General features: G+C 40.0%; 1 protein-coding gene and 2 long non-coding RNA genes across 5 annotated transcripts in view; 1 reads left to right on the plus strand and 2 right to left on the minus strand.

The window, feature by feature from the left end:
• The window catches only part of LOC141416915 (uncharacterized), a 191,039-nt gene extending 177,665 nt beyond the window's left edge, over positions 1-13,374 (minus strand). Inside the window, exon 1 of the long non-coding RNA XR_012441540.1 lies at positions 13,161-13,374. This is a non-coding gene — a long non-coding RNA (uncharacterized lncRNA). The remainder of the gene's footprint in view (positions 1-13,160) is intronic.
• On the minus strand, positions 1,929-12,450 carry LOC141416916 (uncharacterized). Its single transcript, XR_012441542.1, has 3 exons — positions 12,283-12,450; positions 7,300-7,390; positions 1,929-3,013 (listed from the first exon to the last, which is right to left on the minus strand). It is a non-coding gene; the product is annotated as an uncharacterized lncRNA (long non-coding RNA).
• Hpf1 (histone PARylation factor 1) overlaps positions 12,564-14,238 on the plus strand; it is a 30,439-nt gene continuing 28,764 nt past the window's right edge. For all 3 annotated transcript variants that reach the window (XR_012441538.1, XM_020177596.2, XM_074054989.1), the window contains exon 1: positions 12,564-12,696. Coding sequence is in view for 2 of the 3 variants with exons in the window: in XM_020177596.2 (XP_020033185.1) it covers positions 12,652-12,696 (45 nt within the window). In the remaining variant the exon portion in view is untranslated. The remainder of the gene's footprint in view (positions 12,697-14,238) is intronic.

Here is a 14,238-nt window from a genome sequence, read left to right on the forward strand (position 1 = left end):
CAAGTGGATCTTAGCTGCAGCTAATATAAATGCTAAAATCTCAAGTGCTTGCCAGGTAGAGGTGTAACCTGTGAACAAACTGGTTATCAGAGCAATTTATCCTGTGACCGATATTGTGTGATAATTTCTCTGCAAGCATACCATGAAATAAAAGGGCTCCTGTTTGCAGAACACCATGGCAACTGACAAGTGCATCCCAATAGAAACACTGAAAAAAGAAATCTGATGAAGAATTGAAAGAATCAGAACTCTCCGAAAGCCTGGTAAATAGAGGTATCACTCTTGGCTTGTGCTGTAGGGCTCAAGAAGTAAAAGCTGGGCATTGATTCAGGTTGGCAGTTTTGCAATTGGAAAACAGGAGGGGTCTCTCACCTGGTTGGGGGAGGTGTTAAAGATCATGGGGAAACCATTCACATGCATGTGGCAATCCAGACAGTTGAGTGAGCTGCTGGCCATGAGTCACTTTCTGTGAGGAGCAGGTTAGCCTTTCATGAACTCTGCTTCCCTCTGATGGGTTTATTCCTCTCCCTGCTATCCAACAGATCAGGATCAATGCTAAGTCAGTCTACTTTATAAAACCATTGCTTACCACTCAAATAAGAACAAGTCTTCTAGCAATGTCAAGTCATTAAAAATTAGTCTCGGTTCAATGATGAATAAGTCTAGTCTGGTGAAACAATTAAAATTTCAATCTTTCAGGGTTCAGGGGCATGGCTCAGTGGTAGTGTATACTTAGTTTGCCTAAGGTTCTTGGTTCAATCCTCAGCACTTCCATTCCTTAAAAATTCAATGTCTATTAAAAGACAGTGAGGCAGGGTAGAAGTAGGAAAAGTTTGGGGCTCATGTGTGATGGCCCAGACCACCAGCACCTGGCTGGGAACCGCCCATGCCCCATTGGTTAGTGTGTAGATTTTAAAAGTACCTAAAAAAGAAAAGCACACTCTTTCGGCCAGCAAACTCCACCTGTGCCCTACCATGCTCCCTTTGTCTTTCCCTTTCCCTAACTTTTAATAAACCCCATTTATACCCATGCATTCTGCTTGGACTCTTCCATGCTGGAATGTAAGAACCAAGGTCTTCTGAAAACATCGTTTTGCCATCAACAATAGAGCCTTCACTCTCAGCTAAAGCCAGCCATGGGAAGGTGGGGGTTTAGAGATCCACACTCCTTTCTGGCCTCTCACTTCCACGCTGACACCCACTCACTCAGGTGCCTCTGGCTCTCCAGGAGCTCCTCTTCACTTCTAATCTTCAATGCCAGACACTTACAGCTTTCCATGAGGTAATGGACTAAGAGAAGAAAAACTGAGGCATTAGCTCATGGGCGGAAGACTTGTCTAGCATGCACAAGACCTTGGGTTTGATCCCTCACACCACACACACACACAAAAAAAAAAATGAAAAACTAGTTTTTGCCCATCTATATCATGGATTCACTCAACCAATTCATTAAAATATCCACTTGACTTTTTGAGTTGATAATTACTTATGGGATATCTACTGTATACAAAGCACTGTGCTAGATATTACAAGACGTGCTCTGAAAAATTTTCCCCTAGTTCAGATGAGAGCAGACCATGAGACCATGTACATACTAAGGGCCCTATTGGTCATGAGAAAAGTAAGTACTACAAGAAATCAGCAAACAAGGATTCTTTCCAACAGGGATCATTGGAAATGACTCCAGGAGGGATGGGGTTTGAATTTGAAACTTAAAGGCTCTGTGATAATAAAACTAATAATATTATTACTGTTATAATAATACTATCATTACTATTGGTACTTTAAATGAACATTACTACTTAATACATACAACTACCTTATTACTACCTACAGTTATAAATGAGAAAACTAAAACCTAGCAATGTTAAGTAACTTGGCCAAGTTCCTGGGTGGGAAGTGAAGCAGCAGGGACTCAAACCAACATTATGTAGTCCAGTTCTCCTGTGGGGAGAATTTTCCATAATGGGAGGTAGAAGTGGAAAATAACATAAACCAGGGAACAAAGGGATGAAATGGGGGGGAGGGGGAATCAAAGCATGGGCTAATACAGAATTCCATTTTGACTGAAAGGAATAATCTCATAAAGCGTTAGATGAGGCAGTAGGGACTTAATTATCACCAAATCTAAGTAGCCTTTAAGAACCATTCATGGAAGAGCATGTCCAGCCAATACTTCTCCCATTTGATATTTTTTGGAGAACTTTATGTGCTTTCTTGGAGATCGTGTTGAAAAAATCAAAGTCAGTATAGTCATTTCCTTATTATCCCTTTAAAATCTATTGATTTCACATTAGTGGGACTGTTAAATTGTCACCATATTTAAAACGAGACTTCAAACTATTTGTGGCCTCTATGTATTAATCCTGGTAAAAGATAAAAGTTTATAATGCTGCTTTTATTCAACACTTTAATCATCTGTGGAACACAGAACTTTATCAAGAGCAAAGAACTTCAGGATTTGCATACTATAGATAGATTCCAAAGTCAGGTAATTTGAAAAGCAATTCTGTTATGAAAGAGCTTTCAAGCTGCTTGTAAAGCTAATCTAATTTAAAAGATACGTAAATGTTCTTGGAAGGAAAAAAAAACAACTTCAAATCTTTGAGAGTCCAAGTTGTTGCTGGGTTGAGCTTTGTTGTTTGAATTTCTGTAGGGGTTATGGTAACTTTTCTTGTGTGTGAGATACAAGAGGAGACTCCAAAAGCATCAGACAGAGAATAATTAATATTTATCATTTGGTTTTTCACCATTTCTCAGAGTAGGAATGGTCTCAAATTTTAGATTCTCTTTTCAAGCTTTTTATTTATTTTCTTTCTTGATATAGCAACTTTTAAAACCCTGTTTGGTCCCCCCCCCAAAAAAAGCAAGAGGAAGAGAAGAATAGGGGAGGCATGAAATGCCACTCTAGGAGATCCACATTGAAGTTGATAAGTTCTGCACTGAAACTTGTGTTCAATTTTTTTCATCCTAGAAGTTCCATACCCTTCTTCTTGTAATAGCTGTTATCATCCTGTAGATATATAGGAAAGCACTGTTAACAGATGAAAATAAAGACATGTAACATCTGACTGATTAGACTACATTATAATAAAAGTCTTTCGTTGACAAGAAAAAAATATGGATAATTTACAAGTGTATTAGACACCTATAAATTGCAATCTTGAATATGAGCTGTTGCTGTGAATTTTTAAATGCTTGAGATAAAAATAAAACGAGTATGTCAGAGCTTATCATTTCAAGTCTCATTTTTATGTTATTTCTCACAGAAAGACACTCTAAATTTCCAAAAAATTCTCTCAACTTTTTTTCTTTCAGTGTTAGGGATCAAACCCAGGGCCTCAAGCATGCTGGGCAAGTCCTGCCACTGAACTACACCCAGAACTCTGTTTCATTGTTGTTGTTTGCTACTTCAGGTTTTGGCTTCTTATCTGACCATTATAAATACATTTACTAATTGAAAACTGCAGAGATACAATTGTGTGCAGGAAAGTACAACTGCAGAATTATTATTTTTCCCCAGAAACTGCAATGGAGCCCTCCTGTGGCTAATTTCATCCAGCAAATTTCCCCTGATCTAAGCAGAAAAGCATATCAAAAAAGCAGCTTTACTGCAGCTCTGGCCAAGACAATGAGATTTGTGTGTAAGCTACCTGGAAACAAACAGTCCTATGACAGACAAACATCCCTCAGAAAAGAAAAATGATGCCTAAGAATGGAAGGAATGGCTTTTGCCTCTTTATTTTGCAGACAAGCATCTAAAGCCAATTTCATAGCAGTCATTTACCAGAGGGAAAGGCCTGGAATTTAGGAGCTATGTTAGCAGTGAGAAACTAGATGTGCCTAAAAAAAGGAAAACTGACTTTCTCTTTGACTCTAATTTCCCAAAATGTCAAATGAAAAAAAGAATTTACATTTTCTAAAAATAATTTATCTGGCATGTCTCAGTTTATCCAAGATACAGCTCAAAATCAAGAAAGCAAGAAAAGAAAATATGCTATTCTAAACTTGAAGTATTGAACTGGTTGTTCCTTGTTACAGAACAGAGGGTTTGTTATCTTGCTTAGTGAGGTGCCTTTGAGGCTCTACGTATATATCTGCAGCATAACTGCAGTGACCTACTTCTGGCCTAATTTCCACACATCTCTCAATCTTGACTCATTTTCTAATGATGCTTTCTTTTTTTCAACTTCACATACATATAATTTTATTAATCATGAAAAAAATCAACACTACTATTTTATTGATGTTTTCCCACCTCTCAGTACAAAGCTTCCATGAACTACCTTGATAATGTACTGATTCATTGCTACCTGTGGACCCCTTTTCCTATACATTGTCCTCAAATGCAATTGCATTCTCTGTCTAGCCCTAATGCAATCTGCACAAAAGTGATCTGAACTGAGTAATTTTGGATTCTCACCTCCTTCCTAGAGAAACAGCTGCTGATAAGTTTGCTTGGAATGGTCTGCCACTGATTTCAGGGAGGATGTTACACAGTGGGTAAGTGACTTGGGGCCCACTTGGAACTCAGTGTCCTACTTACAGTGTCTCATACATAAGTGACCCCCAATGAGTATTTGTTAAATGATGGCTTGGGAGTAGATGGATGAAAATGTGCTGATGGGTGTTAGACATTCACAGCATTCTTAATTTTAAGTAATACATTAAATTGTTAATATTCCTTATAACATATTTTGTTCTAGTTTCAAGCTGCCTTATTTACAAAGCAATTTAGCAATATATATCAAGACATTTAAGTTTTTTTCTTGTCTTTGGATCCAGTAATTCTTCTGAGAATCCAAACTAAAGTAATATTTCAAAATATTTTTAAGGCTTTATGTATAAAGATATTGAGTACATAGTTATTTACAGCAATGAACAATTAGAGAAAATAGTGAATACTTATCACTAAGAAAACAGCTAATTATATTATCAAAACATCTGTTAATTTATATTTATGTATTCACTGAAGTATTGGTAAAGCATTTTATCAATGTTTATTAGCTGTAAAGTGCTTATTAAATACAAATAAAAAATTTTATATATAGTATTATCTCAATTATGTAAAAAATATGCTAGAAATGTGTAGAAAAATACTGAACACACCAAATAATAGCTAAGACTGCTAATAGGTTGTAGGATATGGAAATTAATTTCCTTGTTTTTATTTTTCCATACTATTTCAAATACTTTTAAATTAATGTATAACATTATATTACAAAATTGAAAACCTTGGAGGCTGAGTGAATGACCTTGATGAGACAGTTATTACTGAAAAGTAACATCTAGTTGGATCTTTCTGGTACCAACTGTTCCCCATGCTCCCATCTTCTGTTTCCTTGGCTGTTTTCCCAGTTTCTTGATCTTGGCTGCGGCTGTTTTCTGTATCATCAACTAGTAAACTCCTTGCATTCACTGAGCTTGCTCCCCATAACACTGCCTTTTGTTCTTGTGTTATTTATTTCCTGCTAATAATACTACTTCCCCAGAATTTTAGGTCTAATCAGCTCTACGGTATTGGAAGAGTAAAATTAAGGCCTGGAATATAGCTTAAGTGGTTGAGCACTTACTTAGCATATACAAGGCCCTGTGTTCAATCTCTAGCAACATTTAAAAACAAAAAGGAGTAAAGTGATTATAGCACTTCTTTTACGAAGACTGATCTGCAGCATTATATCTGCAAGATTGGAGTGTGATAAAGGTACATGATTCCTATCTATCGTTTTTATGTGAGTAACAGGAATACTGACTGTGCTACATTTATAGGTTCCTTCTCTACACTGTAATTTCCTGGAGCACAAAAACTGTATCAATGGTAGACTTTTCAGTGCCTAAGATAGTTCTGAGTTCTGATAAATAAGTATAATTGGTATGTCACAAGTGAAAAATTAATAAATGTATAAATGGGTTAGTAACTAATGTTGGTGACTGCTATTCACCAAAGGAAATCAGTAGTCAATTAATAATTATTGAGCACCCATTATGTGCAAATTCATAATTGTAGCTAGATTACAAGAAATAGTAGTTAAAAAGCAATGAATCGGTGAATTATTTGTACTTTTCACCCAATGTAAATATGAAGACCTGGGAACATTTGGAGCCTTTTAAAGATGTGTTTGGATTATCTAATTAGTGCTAACTAAAGGTTACATGGTCCCAGGGCTATTGATCTGGCTTTTGCATACTTGAACAGAACAGTTCTGTCACTGTTTAGTTGAGTAAATTTTCTGGCTCAATTGGTCACAGATAAGGTCAGAGTTAGTGTCAAATGTTAGTGATACAGCTCACTTGCAGTCCTTCAGGGTAGTAATGCCTAGGATCAGCTCTGCATGAAGCTTCTGTTGAGTTTTAATATGGTAATTTACTTTTTAATATTCATACATTCTTATTTATTTCTAAATGTCAGAGTTCTCTGTCAGACTTGAAAATACTTTTAAACAAGACCCTGGCAACATCTGAATTATTCTTGGTGACCTTGATATACCTCTGATAATTTGGTAATTTAGACAAAAATGTACCCTTCCCAACTCTCCATTTCCTCTGGACCTTGTGGTCACCTGTGTCTCCACTATCAATAACCCCAAAGGGGTTCTATTTTATAGGACAGGCTGGGTATCTAAATGCACTGGGGTTCTGGACTATCTCAATGCTGCTTATGCCCTCTAGGGAGGCCAATGGCCTCAGTCCTGGTGGCTAGGATGAATGATTTATACCATTCAGAGCCTTAGGAATTGAATTGCAATTCCTTATGCATGTGCCACTCTGTGTGGTCATCTTGCCCTGAATACACTTCAGTGTGAGAGTCTGGCCACACTTTGGGACCTGGAATCCTAAGTAGCATCCTACCTTGTCTCACTAGAGGAAAACAAAGTATTTGAGGGTAAAAAAATTGTAATTTAAAACCATTTCCTCTGAATTTTATTTAAGAATCTTCCAGCAATCATATAGACATGGGGAAAGCAACAATTAACCCTAGTGGATAAGAAGGTATGTCATTTCCCAAAGTAATGGCTATGAGGTCCCAGATCAACTTAAAAGGGCAGCAGAAAGTAACAAATTATTGAATGGCCTCCTTTCCTCCTTTTATTGACCATTTTGAAAATGAGAGACCCATAATTTTGTCTACTCCTTGATTAAAGGGAGGGTTATAGTCAAAAGGTTGCAGCCTTCAAATATCAATTTCCTAACTTAATTAAAATAGGACAAAAATGCATCTGGTGTTCTAAAGTTCAGGCCTTATCCAGTGCAACTGCATAACTCTGTAATCTCCACTGATAGATACAGTGACAGCATTACCTCATATTGAGAGTATTCTGTACCTTCAGCTTGAATCCTACCTCAAAATGCTTGGACAATTTTCTTAACCTCTGTCAGTTTTAGATGCCTTCTGTGTAAAAATGGGACAGAAATAGGAATTACTGCATCAGATTGCTATGAGGATTAAATGAGTTAATAATATTGCATTGCATAAGAATAGTGCTATTGTGGTTTATGAAAAATGTTCAATATCATTAATCATCAGAAAATTAAAACCACAAACCACAATTAGCTATCACTTCACACTCAGTATCAAGGAGAAAAGATGACAAGTTAGGCGAGGATATGGAGAAAAAGGGCCATATACATGGGTGGCAGGAACGTAGTTAGTACAGCCAATATGGACATCAGTATGGCGGTTCCTCAAAAACTTAGAAAAAAAACTACCAATGATCCAGCAATCCCACTTCTGTGTATATAGCCATAGGAAATGAAGTCTATGCCAAAGAGACACCTGCACTTCCATGCTCATTGCAGCATAATTCATAACTAGGATATAGGCTCAAACTAAGTATCCATCAACAGATGAACAAAGTATTATACACATATACAATGGAATATTATTCAGTCTTTAAAAAGAAGGAAAAGTCTGTCATTTGTGAAAACATTGATGGAAAAGATCATGCTAAGTAAAATAAGCCAAGCATAATAGGGAAATAAATATTGCAGTATCTCACATGTGTAACCTTAAAAATGTCAGACTTACAAATAAATCACACTACAAATAAATTGTAGAATAGGTAGGGCCAGGCACAGTGGCTTCTCATGCCTGCAATCCCAGCTACTTGCTGGAGATCAAGAGGATTGGTTTGAGGCCAGCCTAGGCAAAAAGTTACTGAGATCCTATCTCAATAAACAAGCTGGGTGTTGTAATTCATATCTATAATCCCAGCTAGGTAGGAGGATAGGTAATAAAAGATCAAGGTCTGAGGGTGATCCCTAGCAAAAATGTGAGACCCTATCTGAGAAATAACTTAAAAGCAAAAAGGACTAGAGGTGTGGCTCAACTGGTAGAGAGGTTCCTGAGTTCAACACCCCCAGTACTGCCAAAAAATGAGAGACAGAGACAGAGAAGGGAGCAGGGGTAGGATGGGCATTACTAGAGGCTAGAGTTTGGGGTTGTGGAAAAAGAGATGCTGATGAAAAGGTACAAAGTTTCAGTTAAACTGGAGGAGTAAGTTTTCAAGATCTATTGTACAGCATGGTGACCACAGTCAATAATAATGTATTTCACATTTAAAATTGCTACAAGAGTAGACTTGAAATGTTCTCAATGCATGAAAATAAATGTGAGGTGATGGATGTATTAATAGGATTCGAGTAATCATTCCACAATGTATAGGGAAAAAGAAAGGATGGGGAAAGGAAAATAACTAAACAGCTATAAATATCTAAATAAATCTTCCTGCGTTATGCCATGTTTATTCCTGTACAGAGCACACGAACTCCACACAGAGACATCCCTCCAAAAACTGCAGACAGCTTAAAGAAAGCACTGGACCTTGAAAGGAAAACATGTTAAAATCTCTTTAGCAACTTCAAACATTTTTCTTACAGATGCTAAGCAATGATCACAAACCTTTGGTTTAACTCCCTTACTGTGTGAAACCACAACAAAACCTTTCAGAAGCAGTGCTATGAGAACAGACAAAGTGGAGGGTTAACTGGGACAGAGGGGCACGACAAAGAAATTCAGTATAAATTACATTTCAAGAACACAATCCCAAAATGCACATCTGCTCTGCCAACAGACAGGACAGCGTATCTTTCACACTTACACTCTACCTGAGTGAGTTCTGTCTTGTGTTTGCTTGCTGATAAACTGCTTATAACCCCCTCCCATCTGACTGATCCCAATTTTCTTCTTGTGATTGAGTCAAGGACCTGTCGTTGGAGGGCAAGTTGAGGTCCCTCCAAAAGTGACGCCCTAGTCCTTGCTTCCATTAGCAGTGACATACAGTCAGTTCTCCATATTCACAGGCCTCTACATCTGCAGACTTGACCAAACCACAGAGTGTCTGTGGCTCACGGCTATAATTCTAGCTATTTGGGAGGCTGGGATTGGGAGGATCACGGTTCAAGGCCAGCCCAGGCAAATTGTTCATGAGACCCCCCATCTCCAAAATAACCAGAGCAAAATGGACTGGAGGTATGGCTCAAGTGGTAGAGCACCAGTTTTGGAAGCGTGAGGTCCTGATTTCAAACCCTAGTCTCAAAAAAAAAAAAGAAAGAAAGAAATTGCATCTGCACTGAACACCTATAGGTTATTTTTATCATTATTCCCTAAACGATACAGAATAAGTAACTATTTACACCCCATTTACATTTTACTAAGAATTATAAGTAACCTAAAGACAATTTAAAATATACTGAAGGATTTGCAAATACTACAGCATTTTATACAAGGGACGTGAGCAGCTGAGGATGGGAGGGATGTATGAGAACCAATTCCTGGCAAGTACAAAGGAATGACTGTGTATCAAACCACTGGACTGCACAAGTATACAGATATTTATTTGTCAATTAAAAAAAGAAAGGGTTACATAGGAAATACTATTATCATATCCCAATATGATACACTGTTGCTAAATTCTATGGAAAAAGTGCCACATCCCCATATGTTCCTCAGTTTTCTGTCACTGTGACAAAATTTTAGGACAACTTAAAGGAGGAATGGTTTATTTTGTTTTGCTTTGTTTGTTGGCAGTACTGGGGTTTGAACTCAGGGCTTTACGCTGGCTATGGAGGTCCTTAGTTTTGGGGTTTTTTTAGTTTGTTTGATTTGTTTTTTGAGAAGTCTCTCTATGTGGCCAGGCTAGCCTGGAACTTGTCTTTTTTTTTTTGGTGGTACTGGGGTTTGAACTCAGGGCCTTGCACTTGCCAGCCAGGCACTCTATGACTTGAGTCACTCCATCAGCCCTTTGTGTTGGGTATTTTTGAGATATGGTCTCAAGAATAACTACACAATGGAAAAAAAAAAAAAAGTCCCAGGCTAGCTGGGCACTGGTGACTCATGCCAGTAATCCTAGCTACCCAGGAGGCAGGGATCAGGAGGATGGCTATTCCAGGCCAGCCCACATAAAGTGAGTAAGACCCCATCTCAACCAATGGCTGGCTGCAGTGGCATGCATCTGTCATCTCCAGGTGAAGCAAAAATAGGAGGGTAATGGTCCAGGTAGGCCCAGGCATAAAGCACAACCCTATCTCAAAAATAACCAACACAAAAGAGCTGACAGAGTGGCTCAAGTGGCAAAGCACCTGCCTATTAAGCATAAGGCCCTGAGTTCAACCCTCAGTGCCACCAAATTGATTCAATAAAATAAAATTTATCTATCGTAATTTCAAAAATAATAAACAGTATTTATAGATGACTTTAAAAAGAAGGGAGGGAGCAGGGGAAAGGTAAATGAATAGGGTAAAGAGTGGCGAATGTGGTTGAGGTACTTTCTATACATGTATCATCAATATGGAACACTGAAATCTGTCAAAGCCATTTCAAGAAGGAGAATGGGAGATGAGGGAGACTAGTGGATGGGATGAGCCAAACTGATGGATAACATATGTATATATGAAAATGTCACAATAAAAACCCCTATGTAACTATCATATACTAGTAAAAATGTTAAAAAAAAAAAAGGGAGGGAGCATATACCTACTCATAAAGAACAAAGAGAACAAGAGAAGAGGCAACAGAAAAATGCCCACAAAAATCCCAACTGAAGTGTGTTGAGTTGTATCCTTCCAAAGGTATGTGGAATTTCCCTCATTTGGAAATCTTGTCTGTGCAGATGTGATCAACATATGATCAAGATAAGATGAGATCGTATTGGAATATGGTGAGCTCTAATCTAGTTAGAGAAATCTGGCCAGACATGGCCACGCACAAATCTATAATCCCAGCTACTAGGTGGCAGAGGGCAGAGAATCATGAGTTCAAGGTCAGCCCAGGCAAAGTTAGTGAAACACTATTTCAAAAAGCAAATTACAAAACAAAAGGGATGGAGGCCTAGGGAACCTGCCTAGCAAGCATGCAGCCCTGGCTTCAATCCCTGTACCATTAAAGAGTGTGTGTGAGAGAGAATAGGAATGAAAGTGTCAGAGAGAGAGAAAGACAGCGTGTGCTAGACCTTTTCCCTGTCATCTTACACCTTGTCTAGTAGTTGACAAGTCCTGCCTAAGTCCCAAAAACACTGTTTTAGAATATGACTTTTACATATGAACTGACGGCAGGATCACCAGACAAACTGAGGAAGATCTCCGGCCTAAATGCCAAAGACTAAATAGAAGCAACCAACCAGCCAAAAAAAAAGACTCAAGAGAATCCAAGTCAACGCACAATTAATGTAGGAAGCATTTTAAAATCTTATAATTTATGTCTTTGGAGATAAAAGGATACATCCAAGAGAAAAGTATGAGGCTACAAAAAAAAACAGAATAAAAGGAGCACTTAAAATTGAAGTACAATAAAAGAAAAAGAAAATAACTTGATAGATTTGTCTAATTAAGTTGAAAAAGCCACACGGACAGAGTAAAAAGGTGAACAGGAAAAAAAATAAAAGAGAGAACAGATTTGAAGAAAAAAAAAAAAAACAGTCAAGAAGGTTCAAAGCCTGAAGCCAGCCGGGCCTGATGGGATAAGACAGTAATCCCGGCCTCTCCAGAGGCAGAGCCAGGAGATCTGGAGTTCTCGACTGCTGGCCAAAGTTAGTGAGATTTTATTTTAGAGACAAAATACAAACAAATGAGTCGGGGGAGGGGCCGCGCATAGCATGCCAGCAGGGTCTATCCCCGTTCCCCCCAAAAAAGAAAAGGAGGGGAGGGGAAGGGAAGGGAGCAGAGTAGGGAGGACTGGTTGACTTCTGGGAGATAACCGGGGATGAATTAGTGTTACGTAACAACAGTAGTGTAGGGGAGGGAGAGGAATGGAGGAGAAAGATTAATTTTTAAATAAATATAAAGAACCTGGGCTGAAGTGAGGGAAGCGCCACGGATCCAACCTTGCCCGCAGTAACCGTCTGACAAGAAAGGTTAGACCCCTCGACCGACCCACATTCGGTGGCCTGGGGGAACATCCCCGACTGGCGCTGGGGTACCCGCTGGCGCCCACAGTGCCCGCTGCACAAGGCGTCAACTGCGCCCGGCCGCGGTGGGCGGGGCTTCGACCGGCACCGCTCCACGCCGCGGGGGGCGGGGCCTGGGCGGAGCCTTTTCTCTAAATTGGCGCGCTCGCAGCGTTGTGGCCTTGAGATTGGTGGCTTTTGAACCCGGAAGCAGTCGTCGGCGCTCGGAAGCCGCCGGAACGTGGGGCTCCGCGGGCCCTCCCTCTGCAGGATGGTCGGCGGCGGGAAGCGCAGGCCCGGCGGGGAGGGGCAGCAGGTACTCCAGGAAGGCTGTGCGGGCTCCGCGGGACGCTGTAGGGGACAGCCAGGGCATGTGGGGCGGCACGTTTCATTCCGTAACCGGCCGAGCGCCGGCTGGATGCCCGGGAGTCTCGGTCTGCTCGGGGGCTGCAATGCCCCGCTCTTTAGGAATTGGACCGGGAAAGCGGTGCTTTCACACCTGTTGCCCGACTTCTGGCCCAGGTTAAGCCGCGACGGTTTATTCATTTAGCCCGCCGCGGAGATGGACGCCGAGGGCCTACCCGACACAGCGGGGCCCCACGGGCACCTGCCCCGGGTGGAGCCCGGGCCTCCCCACGCGCAGTAAAAATGGCAACTTAAAATGGTTCTTGGAAGGCAGAAAAGAGAAACATGAGATCCCTTGATATAAAAGTGTAGGGGATGTGGGGGCGCAAAGAGCCAGAGGCCTGGCTGGAGCCTGGGAGGTGGGAAAGTAAGTACCTGATCATGAAAGCACTAGTGAGGAGCCGTGGAAAGTACGTGCGTTCTCGTTCTTCGGTACGATTTCAGGAGTCGTGAACACCGCTGTAGAGTAAAGGGAACTTGCAGGAAAGGAGGGTCATTGTGTGAATAAAGTTGTACAAAAACAGGTCCTGGCTGGGCGGGTTGGCACCTGTGGGAGGGAGGAGGCTGTGAGGAAAGGGTGTAGGGGTGAATATGGTGGAACTGTTAGGCATTCATGTGTGAAAATGGAAGAAATGAGACCTGCTGAAACTATTCCAGGAATGAGGGGAGAGGGATAAAGGAGAATGATGGAGGGGTGAATTCGGCTATGATATAGTGTAAGTACTTTAGTAGATGACACTATGTACCCTCAGTACAACAATAATAAAAAATAAATAAAATTACTCTAGCTATGTTCCCAGGCGTGATTAAGTGTTAGAGGACCAAAGTTGTAAGCATTTTTCGTATTGGATCATGCTTCACAGGAACACCAGAGTAAAAGTGTAGTTTCTGAAGAGGTCAGCTGTCTGTCATTATAATAGATTTGGAGATTGTGAACTACTGTGTGGGTTAAGGCTGAGCTGAAAAATCTCTTTGACGATGCAGTGAAAACCTTCTTTGTCAGAGTAATAGCCTTAATCAGGAATAAAGTACCAAAGGTGAAGATGATCCTGCAGAGACTATCTATACTAACCGTAACACCCAGAATTGATATAGTATGTGCTAAGACCGTTCCGTTTCTTTTAAAATATAACTTACTTCTCATAATACCCTTGTGACACAGGTACTACATATGCCTTTATTATAGATGAGAAAATAAAGCACAGAGAGGTTAAGTGACTTGCCCTAGGTGATAGCTGTAAATCAGAGTAGGAAGTCAACCCAGGCAACCTAACCATTATGGAAGACTTCCTTTCACCAAGGCAGACTGAGGCTTTCTAGGATCTTAAGTTTAAGCCAGTCTTTGAAAGTCTAACAAAAGACAGTTGCAGGAACAAGAGAGGATAGGTCAGAAATTGATATGTTGCATATTTGTAGTTGGAGCATTATGATGAAGTAGTTAAAAATCTGTGCT

Source organism: Castor canadensis, chromosome 14, assembly GCF_047511655.1.
Source record: "Castor canadensis chromosome 14, mCasCan1.hap1v2, whole genome shotgun sequence".
NCBI classification, from domain to species: Eukaryota; Metazoa; Chordata; class Mammalia; order Rodentia; family Castoridae; genus Castor; species Castor canadensis.